The sequence below is a fragment of the Mastomys coucha genome, unplaced genomic scaffold (genome assembly GCF_008632895.1).
Source record: "Mastomys coucha isolate ucsf_1 unplaced genomic scaffold, UCSF_Mcou_1 pScaffold21, whole genome shotgun sequence".
NCBI classification, from domain to species: Eukaryota; Metazoa; Chordata; class Mammalia; order Rodentia; family Muridae; genus Mastomys; species Mastomys coucha.
The window spans coordinates 13,655,972-13,670,183 of NW_022196904.1; the positions used below are offsets into that span (position 1 = coordinate 13,655,972).

Consider the following 14,212-nt stretch of genomic DNA (forward strand, 5'->3'; position numbering starts at 1 on the left):
GTGTATGTGTGTGCGCACGCACGCGCACATGTTATACGCATGTGTATGAGGTACACATATGGAGGCCAGAGGAAGACACTGAGTGTCTTGGTGTCTTGTCTTGGGGGATGAGGGAGACACAATTAGATTGAAGCAGCTTAAGGCCCTGCTGCCCCTTCACAGGGTGACTCCTGGAGGTAGTGGAGGTAGGGGGTCAGAGCAACTGTTTCTGGAGTGCACAGAGCTAGATGGGGGATACAAGAACCATCTCCCAGGTACCCTCCCACACAGAAATCCTGACCAGAGATGGGGCAACATTCTTACCCTCCTTCATCATGCCCAACACCCCCCACACCTTCATCACTCTGCCCTATTACCCTCAGACACAGGCCCTCTCAACTGAATTTGGAGCTAAGTGAGGGATCAACAAGCCCCAGTGATCTTCCTGTCTCTCCCCTCTCCCCAAAGAAATGAGGTTACAGGTGCACATGGCCATGTCGGCTTCTTACATGGATAATGGGGAGTTGAACTAAGGATTTGAACTATATGGATACTGGGGATTTGAACTCAGGTCTCCATGCTTACATATCTTATCCATACAGCCATCTCTCCAGCTCCTCTCATTTCTTTCTAGCCATTTTCTGCATGATACTTTTAAAGAAAACCTTAACTAGTAAGTAGTAAATGATATTTACTTATTTGTTTGTATGTTTGCTTATAGGCAGGGTCTTTCTATGTAGCTCTGGCTGTCCTGGAGCTTGCTCTGTAGATAACTCATAGAGATTTGCCTGCCTTTGCCTCTTGGGTGCTGGGATTAATGGTGTACACCTGGCCTTTTATTTATTTTTTTAATATAGTATGATATTTTAAGAAAAAGTATATATCCAATATAGCATCATTTCCAAATTAAAAATATGCTGAGATGGTTTTGCCTACCTACCCGCCCTCCCCCTTTTTTGACATAGCAAGAGGGCAGACTTAGGGGACCTGGACCTTCCTTTGGATCCTCCAGCCCCATGCCCCAGGAATCCCCCTGCATGCCTCTGGTACTTACCTTTTCGGATCCATGCAAGAAGTCATTGAGGGCCTGAGGGTCACTGCAAGAGAGAGGGAAAAGAGACCTTAAGGAGGTAGGCTGAGGAGTGGAGGGAGGGGAGGGGTGTGGGAGACGGGCATGGGTGGGTGGGTGGAGCCCGTTACTCACCAAATCACGTCTAGTAAGCATCTCCCATCCTCATCATCCATTTCCACTAGATGGGGTCGGGGTGGGAAGAGGGTGAGGGAGACACAATTAGATTGAAGCAGTCTAAGGCCCTGCTGCCCCTTCACAGGGTGGCTCCTGGAGGTAGTGGGGGTAAGGGTCAGAGCAACTGTTTCTAGAGTGCACAGAGCTAGATGGAGGGGTACAAGAACCACCTCCCGGTACCCTCCCACACAGAAATCCTGAACAGAGATGGGGCAGCATTCTTACCCTCCTTCATCATGCCCAACACCCCCCATATCTGACAGTGATGATGAGGTGGCATCAATTGAGATTAAAAGGTCTCTGAAGGGGCACAGGGCTTATGCTAAGTGCTGCAGATAGGTCTCACTGCATAAAGTATGGCACTCCCGCTTTAAGGGTGAGGAGCTGGGGGTACCTAAATCGGAGGTGCCATCTTCCAGTGATAGGCTGTACACACATGAACCCTAGGGAACATATCTCTTCCATCTGTTCCAATCTCCAGGGTACCATTCCACTTTGACTTATACAGTCTAATTCAGAGTCAGAACCCAAACTCTCTGGGTGTAAGATGGCCTGCACCTTTGATCCCAGCACTTGGAAGGATGTCTGTGAGTTCAAGACCAGCCAGACCTGCATGGTGAGTCCCTGTCTCAAAAATAAAATAACCTGAATTGTTCTCTCAGGGTCTGTGGCTCACACCAGACTCTCGCCAGGCAGGCTTCAGCTTGAGTTCACCAGTCGTGTCCCTGAGCCTATGTACTTCACAGACCACGGTCCTGTTTTCTGAGCACAGTCTGTGGTCCATAAGATGTGGTAGGGGCCTGTCCCGAGTATCAGTGGGATTGAGCAAGGAAGGGAGGGTGGGATAAGAGCAAAAGAAAGAGCCACCACATTCCTGGGTGAATCCCTTAGACCTATGCAGTGTGGGTCTCAAGCAAAGAAAGGTGACAGGCATGATGTATGGCAGTGGGGAATGAGGCAGCAGAAGCAGGGAGGGTCACAAGGCTGGGCCAGAGAGGTGGCAGTGTGGGGTTGGCCTCCACAGCTGAATGATGAGGATGCGGACGGCTAACGTTTGTCTGGAGCTATCTGGTGCTCACCACTGGCTAGCATTGTCAGAGCCCACGACAAAGGTTAGCGTGGTCAGCCCCCACAAGGAGGAAGAGGCTGCTTCACCCCTGCACAAGAGGAATGGATGTTGTCTGCATTTTCCCATCTGCCTCCCAACATACAGAATTCCTTCCTGCCAATCAGCCACTCACTCCTTCAGAGCATCTAACCACATCCCCTCATCCCTAAAACATTTCTTCAAAGGGCCCTCCACATTCCACACTGTCCACCCTTTTGAGACAGGGTCTCTCTCTGGAGCTCACAATTAGACTAGGTTGGCCAGCTAGCTAACTCCAGGTATCCTATGGTCTCCACCTCCCCAGAGCTGGGATTCCATGCCCCGCTCTTTATTTGGGTTCTAGGAATCAAATGCAGGTCCCCACAAGCCCTTTAGCAGCTGAGGCATCCCCTCAGTGCCACCTAACCTTCTAAGCCTGTCCCCCCCTCTCCATCCTTCCAGCATCTGTCTTCCTACCCTACTCTCCTATTACAGATCCATTTGATCATCTAAGTGCTCTCTGTTTCTACTGTCTTTTTAAACTCCTATGTACTTTAGAAATGCCCAGGCAAACAGACCTATTCCTCTTTCCCTTCATCCAGAACATCAACCCACTGGCCTCATGTTGGTCTTCCCCTTGCAATATCATGAACTGGATACGAGAACCAGAGTTCTCAAGTTGTAGAAACTTATAGCTCAGGCCAGAGGGAACTAACTCCTTTACCAACTGAACTATCTTCCTGGCCTTTCCATTCTTTGTCATTATAGTGGATGCTGCAGGCCTCATAGGTGCTCTGTAACTGTGCCACACCCCAACCCCCTCACAGCAAGATTCTAGGCAAGGCAATCTACCACTGAGCCACACCCTCAGCCCCTGACTGGGGGATTCTAGGCAGGGGCTCTACCACTGAGCTACACTCACTTTGTCTCATTATAGAATATAAGAGAAAAGGTGAAGCTTGAGGGACATTCTTCCTACAGCTGTACATGGGGATGTAGGCTGGCGAGGAGAGACTGAAGGAGGTTGCTAAACCCGCTTCTGCATGTCAGATGCCAGTGGGCCCCACAAGCACCCAGAAGAACAACTGCACCTTCAAGAGTGAACTGGGGATCTTCTCTGGTTACCTGTGCTATGAACGAATCATGAAGGGAAGGGTGGGGTGGCCACTCCAGGTCTACGCAGGGCCCCAGGCTGGGGACTTTGATAATGTCCTTTGTGGGGCCAGCTGTGGAAAGAAAGGAGAGAAACTGTGAGTGAGGAAGGTCATGAGCTGGCAAAAGATATGCATGGACAGATGGAGATGAGAGAGCGGGAGGAAGGGAAGAATCTGGAAGAGAATGAGGACAGGAAAGAGAGGGAGGCCTGGAAAGACAAGGGAGCATGATTTTTATAATCCTGACACTGGGGAGGCTGAGGCAGGAGGATGTAGAGTTGTATGTAAGCTTGGGCTACATAAGAAGATTCTGTTTTAAAACAACTTAAAAACTAAGAGCCATTATTAACTAGCTTACATAACACAAAGACTAGTCATGTAGCTCAGGCTGGCCTGTGAACTTGAGATCCTCCCACCTTGGCCCTCAGTGCCAGGATTATACTGTGTTCCACCAGGACAGCCCCTCGTTATTAAATTTTTAAAAGGGGAACAAAAAGAGAGAGGAGAAGTAAAGATGGAAAACCACAGGTTTAAAGTCACACAAAGCAATCTTACATACTATTAGAAGAACAAGGTCTACAGTGTGCATACACATATGCAACACACTATCCCAAATCACTTACTGATACTTCAGTTTAATATAAAATACCCAGTTCTGGTTCTTTATCATTATTCTTGGTTCTAGGGACTGAACCCTGATAATTATGTTTGAAGTAAGTGATCATTTTACCACTGAGCCACACACACCCTCACCCCCTCACTGGAGGATCCTAGGCAGGGGCTCAACCGCTGAGCCATGCCCCCAGCACCTCACAGGGGGATTCTAGGCAGGGGCTCAACCATGAGCCACGCCCCCAGCACCTCACAGGGGGATTCACAGGTACTTTTCCACTGAGCTGTCACACCACCAGCCTTCTAGAGACTATCCTTCTTCTGGGAGTGGGAAGGAGTGCTAGGGAATAAGGGACGAACATGCCCTCACTATGTAGCCCTGGCTGGCCTGGAATTCATAAAGGCCTGCCTCTACTTCCAAAGGATGGAGATTAATGGTGTGTACCACAACTTCTGGCTCTATAGCCAGTTATTACGTGAAACAGGTATGTTGTATTAAGCAGCCACAATAGTCCTTGAAACATGGCGTCTGTGTCCTGGGGGATAAAGGGTCTGGTTCTTGAAGGCCTATGGTCACAACTGCTCCATCAACCACTCAATGCGGGGCCTTGGTTTCCAGCAAAGGCACCTTATCTCGGACGTACTGGTGCCCCCTCCCTGAGGTCATACATCGACTCTCTCTGTCAGACACCCTACAGCCTCCATGGCTGACAAGTGTCCAGAGGACACTTCAAACAAGGAACTCATCAGAAAACAAAATGTCCTGCCACACAGACAGGCACAGTGACCCACACCTGCGATCCCATCTCCTAGAATGCAGAGGCAGGAGGATGGTAGCCTGGACTACATAGCAAGATTCTTGTCTCAAGTCACAAAATCACAGCGGTAAGATGGCTCAGTGGATAAAGCCTGGTACCCTGAGTTCAAACAAAGAGTACCCCACATGGTAGAAGGAGAGAACCAATTCCTATAAATTGTTCTGGGCCCTCAGCCTTCTCTCTATGGCTTCAGAACTGGAGTAACATGGCAGGAAAGTTAAAACAATGCTCTAGCCGGGCAATGGTGGCGCACGCCTTTAATCCCAGCACTTGGGAGGCAGAGGCAGGCATGTTTCTGAGTTCGAGGCCAGCCTGGTCTACAGAGTTGAGTTCCAGGGCAGCCAGGGCTACACAGAGAACTCCCCCCGCACCCCCCCCCCAAAAGACAACAGCTCTAGCTAGGTCACCTTTGAGTCAATCCCCACTTGATGGAGATACAGCATCTGTTAAAGGCCATGGAGCACACATGGGCACTCTCCTCCTGGGTTCCAGGCAAGCTGCTTGAGACAGATGGCAAGGGGTCTGCAAGGCTTTAACAAGCGCCTACTGTGGCTTCACTATCTCTGTCCCTGCACCTTACTCTGGCTTGGCCCAAGCTCTGCAAACAACTGTCTCCGGATGCGTGCCCAGAGGGTAATTAAGGGGAAGCACTGAGTTCTCTGTGAAACAGTTTTTTATTTTGTTGTCATTATACTTATGTAATTGGTGGAGGTGGGGTGTGTGCGCACACACACTCCGCTACCACAGCATGTGTGGAGGTCAGAGAACAACATGTAGGAATCAGTTCTCTCCATCCACAATGTGGGTCCCAGGGATTAAACCCAAGTGATCAGTCTTGGTGACAAGTACCTTTATTTGCTGAGCCATTTTGCCATCCTTGTCTTTTGTTTGTGTGTATATACATATAATTATATATAAACATAATATATTTAATTATATGTGTATATGCATGCATGTATGTATGTATGTATGTATAATATTTAATTTTAGAGACAGAGGTATGTATGTATGTATAATATTTAATTTTAGAGGCAGAGTTTCTCTGTGTAGCCCTGGCTGGCCTCAAACTCGGAGACCCACCTGCCTCTGCCTCCTGAGTGCTGGGATTAAAGCGTGTGCCAGCATGAGCTGGCTCATTTTCTTTTTCCTTCTTTTTGTTGCTCCGGCCATCCTGGAGCTCACTACACAGACCATGAGGTCCTTGAACTCACAGAGATGCACCTGCCTCATTCTAACTCCTGAGTTTCTGCCACCACACCTGGTCTGGCTTTGCTTTTTGAGAAGAGGTACCTCAAACTCATGGCAGTCCTGTGCTTCAGCCTCCTGAGTGCTGTGATTACAAGAGCATACCACCCTGCTCTGTTCCCCAGGTTGGCCTCGCTTTCTTGAACTTGAATGACCATCCTGCCTCACACAGCATGGCTGACTGTTGAACTTTCATTAGGCTTGGATTTTCTTTGCGGTAGTTGGGTCTTTGTTTTAGTTGAGACAGGATCTCCCTATGTAGCTCTGGCTATCCTGGAACTGAGAGAGATCCACCTGCCTCTCCCTCCCAAGTGCTGGGATTAAAGGCGTGTGCAACCATGCCTAGCTTTGCAGTAGTCATGCTAAAGAAGGAAGGGAAGAAGGAAGGAAGGGTGGAGGGGACAGAGGGAGGGAAGGAAGAGAGGGAGCTGGGGAAGGGGGCTCTGTTAGGAAAAGGGGGGCTCTGCAAGTACGGGGCCCTGAGTTTGATCACTAGCACCTATTCCACATAAAAGTCTGGGTGTGGTGTCATACATTTGTAACCTCAGCGTGAGAGAGGCAGAGATAAAAGATCTCTGGGGTTTGCTGGCCAGGTGGTGAGCAACAGGTTCAGTGAGAAACTGTCTCAAGGATATTACAGGTTGTTCTCTGGTCTCCAACCACAAAGAAAGAGAAAGCAAGCAAGAGAGAGAGATTGTTCCCCAATGAGGGGTTGTAGGTGGAGGTGTGGCACCCACCTAGAATCTCCCAGTGAGGGGTCGGGGCATGGCTCAGTGGTGGAGCCCCTGCCTAGAATCCCCCAGTGAGGGGTGGGAGCATGGCTCAGTGGTGGAGCATAGTAGAGTGGTATACTCTTGTCATCCAGCATGCACAAGGATCCTGGGATGATCTCCAGAGGAAAATACACAGCCAAGAGCACACAAAAGGATGCCCGGCATGACTCATCATGGGGGAAATGCACTCAAAGCCCCAAGGAGACAAGGCCTCACAACCCTCAGAGCAGCCACCACGAAGAAACCGGGAAGTAGCAAGCGTTGGCAGGGCTGTGGGAAACCGGAGCCCTGGCTCACTGCTGGAGGGAGTGCAGCTCTGTTGGCTGCTGTGGTGGGGTTTGGCAGTTCCTCAGAACGTTAAAAATAGCACTAGCAGTCAGCACAGTAACTCCACTTCTGGGTGTATGTGCAAGGAAATCAAAAGCCTTAAATAGGGATTGGTACACCAGAGGCCACCACTGCATTTTCCGCAGCAGCTCACAGGAAGCCACCTGAGTGTCCGTGAATGGGTGGATAGATTAAATCAGCTGTAACATGAACACACAGAGCAGCAGTTCTCAACCTGTGTGGGGGTCACGACCCCTCTGGCAAACTTCTAGCTCCAAAAATATTTACATTACGATTCATAACAGCAGCAAAATTACACTTAGGAAGTAGCAACAAAAATACTTTTATGATTCGGGGGCTCACCACAGCATAAAGGGCCACGGTATTACGAAGACTGAGAACCACTGTCACAGGCAGACCTTGAGTTTGGAAAGCTGAAGAGAGGTGCAGGAGCTGGCATGGTGGCTCTTGCCTGTAATCCCAGCACATGGGAAGCAGGGAGATCAGGAGTTCAAGCTCATTCATCCTCAGACACATAGTGAGGTCAAGAGGTCAAGGCCCCCTTAGGCTGCACAAGGGCCTGCTTTAGAACAACAACAACAACAACAACAACAACAACAACAACAAAAGAGGCCAACAAGAGGGCTCAGTGAATAAAAGTCACCCACCACAAAGCTTGGCAATCCCCCTACAAGTGTATACAAGTAGATAAATCAGACTGAGGCTGGAGAGATGACTCAGCGGTCAAGAGCATGACTTGACCTTCCAAACGACCAAGGTTCAATCCCCGGCACCACGCTGCAGCAGATGACCAGCTGTAACTCCAGGCCCTACTCCGGCCTTACGTGCATGTGGTGTGCAGACATACACACAGGCAAAACACTCATACACATAAAATGTAAAAATAAAATGTAATCATTCCCCACCCCCAAAGCAAAGCAAAACAAAACCCACAATAGGATCAGCTAGCCCATGTCGGATGGCCTCTCCCCTCTTTCACTGCCTCCCTGCTACAAGTGGGCCTTACCAGGGCAGGGCTGTCATCCGCTTCCTGTCTGAGATCCCTCAATCCCACCCTGTGGTGGTAGAAAGAGGCTCAAGGAATATAGAGAGTGAATAAATGAATTTGCAATGGACGTTAAATAAACAAGTTCATTCTTTTGTTCAAAGAGCATCCATTAAATGCCTCTTGTAAACAGAGAGGGGTAAAGATGCCTGCAAGGTTCATGGCTGCGGCAGGGAGGGGCACGTGGCCAGTGGTTCTCACCCACCGACAGCCCTTTCCAGCTCAACCCATCTGCTTAAAACCTCTTGAAAAAGCAACTGAGCCATACAACAATGTACGCAAAGCTACTGACCCCAAATAGCAGCACCCACTGACAAGATCTGCTATGGAAGTCAGGCACATGAATTGAGTGACACAGATGGAACCCACAGTGTTGTGGCTTTGCCTCAGTCTCAGGACAGAGTGGATATATGACAAAGCCACCATCAACGTGCTGAGGCTTCACCCCCGCAGCTGAATCTCTGACGCTGTAACTGCAGAGTCCTGGGGCTCACTTATTCCTATCCTCTTATTCTCTTTATTCCCTCTACTGAGGCTGACTGATATATCTGGGGCCCGCTCATTACTGCTGCTCTCTCTGTTAGTGGCTGAGTCCCAGGTCTTGCTTGTTACCGTATCTCTCCCAACCAAAGCTGACAGATACACCACTGAGCCCACATTGCCCAAGCATGGACATCAGACCTAGTATGAGCCCTGTCCTCACAGTGTGACAGTTACAAAGAAACAAAACTGAGCCATGCTTTCCAGTAAAAGAATAGTGACATACAGGAGGTGAGGACACTGGGTCCTAACCACATTGTGAGGCCAGAACTTGAACTCAGACCCCACGACTCTGAAGCTCTGAGTCTTCTCCAGCAGGCCTGCCAACTGCAAGCAGTCTGGGAGGAGAGCAGTAACAGGGTGTCCTTCCAGAAAGCTGAGATCCCTCCTCCACTCGGAATGCAACTGGAGTTTTGCGTTGTCATCGGGAGCTGCAGGGGAGCCAGCCTTCTAGCAGGATCCTGAATTCAAAGGCTCCAGTAAACACAAAAGAATGGCTACTGTTCATTTCCCAGAATGATGTTAGTGGCCCTTACGCCCCCTACAAGGAGGGAAATGGACTGGTCACAGCTGCTGGAAGTCCACCAGCACCCCAAGGACCCCCCACTCCTCGCTTCCTCCTCCCAGGCTTTCTCACTCACACAAGCCTGCCTGCTGCTCTGTGGATGGCCTGCTAGCTCCAACAACAAAGGCCTTTGTGAGCTGCCATTCATACCACAGTCATACCTCTGACTGTTAGGAAAGCAGAGTAGCAGGTTTGGTTTAGAATAATCAAACAGACTGATGTGGTGCACCTTCTAGTACTCTGGAGGCTGAGGCAGAAGAATTGCTGGTTCAAGGAGGCCAGCCTGGGCTTTGTAAATAGTATTTGCCCAACCTCCTCCCCTCCAAAAAAAGACAGACAGACAGACAGACAGACAGACAGACTTACCTCTCAGGGGGAGGGCGGGCGCGCGCGCGGGCGCGCGCACACACACACACACACACACACACACACACACACACACACTAATAAAACCAGCATTGAGCACATAGAATGGAAAAACTCATTTGGTCCCAGGTGTACTCACTACGGTCACGAGAGGCATAAGCTGGGGGGCATACCATCTCTTTATGACCACTCCTGGCTTCTCCTGAAGCTACAGTAGCCATGGCACCACACTGTACACACTAAAGTGTACAGGCTTGGCTTCCATAAGGCAGTGGGAGTCACAAAACAAGTTCTTCTAGTAAACAAAGAAGGAGCTTGCTTCCCAACTTGAATGGAGTGCTCCAGTAATCAAGAATGTCCCCAAACTCCCGATCCTGTTCCCTTCATCTTCAAGTGCTGGCTTCTGCCATCATATCCAGTTTTTATTTTTTTTGAGGATGGGTGGGTGGGTGTTTTCAAGACAGTGTCTCTCTGGGTAGCCCTGGCTGTCCTGGAACTCATTCTGTAGATCAGGGTGGTCTCAAACTCATAGATATCTGCCTGCCTTTGCCTCCCAATCAATGGGATTAAAGGCGTGTACCACCACTGCTCGGCTAATTTTTGTTTTAAATCACAATAGTTGTATTTATTAGAATGCCACTGAACATTATTATGTTGTGCAGTTTATATATTGCATATATAATGCACAACAAACAAAATATACATACAGATATACAAACATACATATACACACATTCCCTTGTATACAGTTGTACATGTTGAGTGTACACAGTGCAGGTTGTGTTTGGACATGATAGCAACTGCCTATAAAAAGGAATCTCTTTTCCTAAATCATACAAAGAAGAGTCCGTCAGAGATTGCCTAGAATCCCCCAGTGAGGGGTTGGGTGTGTGGCTCAGTGGTAGAGCCCCTGCCTAGAATCCCCCAATGAGGAGTTGGGGGTGTGGCTCAGTGACAGAACACCTGCTTAATTAACATGGACAATGCCCCGGGTTTCATCCCCAGCTTTGCCAGTAAACAAGAAAGCCACAATCTGGAAACTATCACCTGTCTTAGCACCAAGCTCAGGCATGGGATGGGATATTGCTCTGACAATCAGGGAATGCATTTCTGCCACAGGAAGCAACATGGATGGACCTGATATAAACTGGCATCAAGAAAGCCAGACCAGAGTTGACACACCTTATTGAGCCCATAACAATCTCTAGAACTGAGGAAAAACCAAAGGTGTGTAAGTCTAAAGGGAGAAGATGGGAGATGGACCATCAGGAGCCCTCAGGGCTCTTCTAGAATGATGCAGGTGCTCACTTACATACCACCGACAATATTCACCAAGCTATTCTTTAAAATGCTGTATATCTTATAGCTCAACTATTGAACCAAGTATGGCTGGCTTTGAAGAACACCTTGTGGAGTCCAGTGTGGTGGCATAGGTAGGCCTGTAATCTAAACCATCTACTTAGGAGGCTGAGGCAGAAGGATCACAAAGTCAAAGCCAGCTTGATCTACATAACAAGTTTGAAGCCAGCCTGAGCTACATAGCAAGACATCATCTTTCAAGGAGAAACCTATGTCCACACAAAAATGTGTACACGTGTCTGCAGCACCTTGTTCATGGGAATCGGAGGTGGAAACAGATCATGAGCCAATCAGCAGATGGATCAGCTCAATGATGGTCCATATAAAGGCACCATGCAGCCGTAAGAAGCAGAGGGGACAGGACACAAGGTGTCACGGGTACCAGGAAACAGGAAGTAGAACAGAAGTCAGGTGCAAAGGCCAGCAGATCCCGGCACTGGGCTGAGGTGTTCTGGATCCAGACACAGAAAGCAGGTTAGGGGTAGCCAGGAACCCTACTGATTGCAGGATTGGGAGCTCACAGCCATGGCAGTCTTTTGGGAGCAATAATGCTCTCAAAGCAACTGTGGTTGAAGTTACACTCCTCTGCTAATGCCTGAAGGCAACTTTTATTTACTTTATTACTTTGTATTGATGAAGAGGATAACACGTGCCACACGTGGAGATCATGGGACACTGTGTGAGTCAGCTCTCTCTTCCAGTATGTGGGTTCCAGGGATTAAGCACAGATCATCAGCCTTGGTGACAAGTGTCTTCTCCCCACTTCCCAATGAGCTCTGACCTCCACATGGGGACCTCATGCCTCTACACCTACACACTAAATAAATGTAACTGTAACCATATTTTAAGGTGTGAAGACACACTGGTAGGATGGTTCTGGTGAGATGGACACACTGGTGGGTTGGTAGGGGCGGGAATGCCCCATTTCACTTCCCAGCACTGACAGCCAGTGCTCACAACTGCCTGTAATTACAGCCCTATGGGACAGAACATGACCTTTGGCCGCCCCACCACCATAGTCATGTGCACAGTCCCACCACAGACACATATGTATACATATGTTACATACATTAAACATTTTTTAAAATCTGTAAAACTGTGGATGAAGAACTGAGCATGGTGGTCCCCACCTTTAATCCCAGCACTTGGAGGCAGAGGCAGGGGGATCTCTGTGAGTTTGAGGACAGCCTGGTCTATAGAGCGAGTCCAGGAAAGCCAGGGCTACATAGAGAAACCGTGTCAATAAACAAAAAGGGTGAAAGAGGCAGAAGAATGCATATTTTGAATGACTTTGTATATGTAAAGAGCTTTGGGAAGGAAAGGCATGCTACTCCACACACTAATTAACTTCATGGGGACCTGGGACCTGAGACATTATCAGGGACAAGGAAAGAAATTCAAGCATTTTCTGACTTTTGGTAAACACTAAAAAGCTGGATCAGCTTGGGTGGGGGTGCTTAACACTATTTAAATTTTGTGGTCATGTGAGCATACTAGCTAAAGCAAAGATGATTGTTATCAATGCTTGTACTGAAGAAGGAGCCAGAGGTGCCATTATAGTAACCATTGGCTCTACCACTGAGCCATACCCCCAATTCCTCACAGGGGTATTCTAGGCATGGGTACTTTCTCGGCTCATGACCTGGGCTCTGTGTTATTTTTCTTTTTCTTTTGGTTTTTCGAGACAGGGTTTCTCTGTATAGCCCTGGCTGACCTGGAACTCACTCTGTAGACCAGGCTGGCCTCGAACTCAGAAATCCGCCTGCCTCTGCCTCCCAAGTGCTGGGATTAAAGGCATACGCCACCACCACCCGGCTGTGTTATTTTTCATCGATAAGACTTCTAACGTTCCTCATACCCAAACCTCCAATATCAAACAAACTCATTTGAGCATGTAATTAATACATGAATTGATGCTCCACAGAAGGCAGCCAGCATGCAGGGAAACAAGGTACTGTTTACATGTACTGGAAAAGCACCAGTACTCGTGGCAAAGAAAACATTGCTGCCTCACCTGATGACATGTATTAGTCTGGTTCTTGTTACCATAATGAAATACCCGAGACAGGTCACTTTAGAGAAAAATGGTAGATTGATTTAGCTCAGAATAGTGTTGAAGCACTAAGGCTAAAGAACATGGTTCTGGAGAGGGTTGTGCACACTAGGCAAACACTCTAGCAATAGAGCTATATCCCTGCCCCCTACCCTCCCCACCACCCCTGAGTCAGAGTTTCATGTAACTCTTAGCTGGTCTTGAACTCTGAGCTTCCAGCCTTCTCCCAAATGCTGAGATTACAGGCACGTGCTACCAAGCCAAGTTTCTGTCTCCTTATGCAACCATAGCACAAGCTGCAGGAGAGGCTCATGTCCCAGCCCCGATCTCTGCTAATCACCTCTAAACAACTGGATTTAGCTTCCATCCTCCTAATTCTATTATCTTAAGACTCAGGGATGAAACTCTCAGATGAGTTCCTGGAAGGGTCAGACCTTGGCTTGGCCCAGTCCTGGTTTTGAGTGTTTCATTCTGGCGACTTCTGGGTCATACTGTCAACTTTAATTAAAGCCACAAAAAGGAGTCTGAGGGGGAAGGACCAGTCTAAAGAGAAAACTCAGGGAGAGGGAAGCAACATGGGCAGGAAGAAAAAAGTTGCACAAGGTCTCTTATAAACAGAACCACGATTTAAGTATTTCTTTGTGAAATGAAGCAGAGAGTTTGGGGCATGGGGAGGAAGCACTGAATCAGGATGGATAAAGGAAGACATAAGGGCACTTATTCAACACCATTGTGGGACCCACAGTTTTGTACAGTTAATTTAAAAAGTCATTGTGAGGCTAGATGGCTCAGCAGTTAAGAGCACTGGCTGCTCTTCCAGAAAACCTGTATTTGATACCCAGCACCCATATGGTGGCTCAACCAGCAGTAACTCTGGTTTTAGGGCATCTGATGTCTTACTCTGACCTCCGTGGGCACCAGGCATCCACAGAGTGCACACATAGGCAGAGGTAAAACACTTGTATGTATGTATATATATATATATATATATATATATATATATATATATATATATATATATA

General features: G+C 48.3%; 1 protein-coding gene across 1 annotated transcript in view; it reads right to left on the minus strand.

Moving 5' to 3' along the window:
* The window catches only part of Bicra (BRD4 interacting chromatin remodeling complex associated protein), a 74,366-nt gene that overhangs the window by 23,715 nt on the left and 36,439 nt on the right, over window positions 1-14,212 (minus strand). The window contains exons 2-4 of the mRNA XM_031384108.1: window positions 3,438-3,538; window positions 1,184-1,229; window positions 1,034-1,076 (exon numbers count right to left, since the gene is read on the minus strand). Coding sequence (XP_031239968.1) covers window positions 1,034-1,076; window positions 1,184-1,224 — 84 coding nt within the window. The 5' untranslated portion in view covers window positions 1,225-1,229; window positions 3,438-3,538. The remainder of the gene's footprint in view (window positions 1-1,033; window positions 1,077-1,183; window positions 1,230-3,437; window positions 3,539-14,212) is intronic.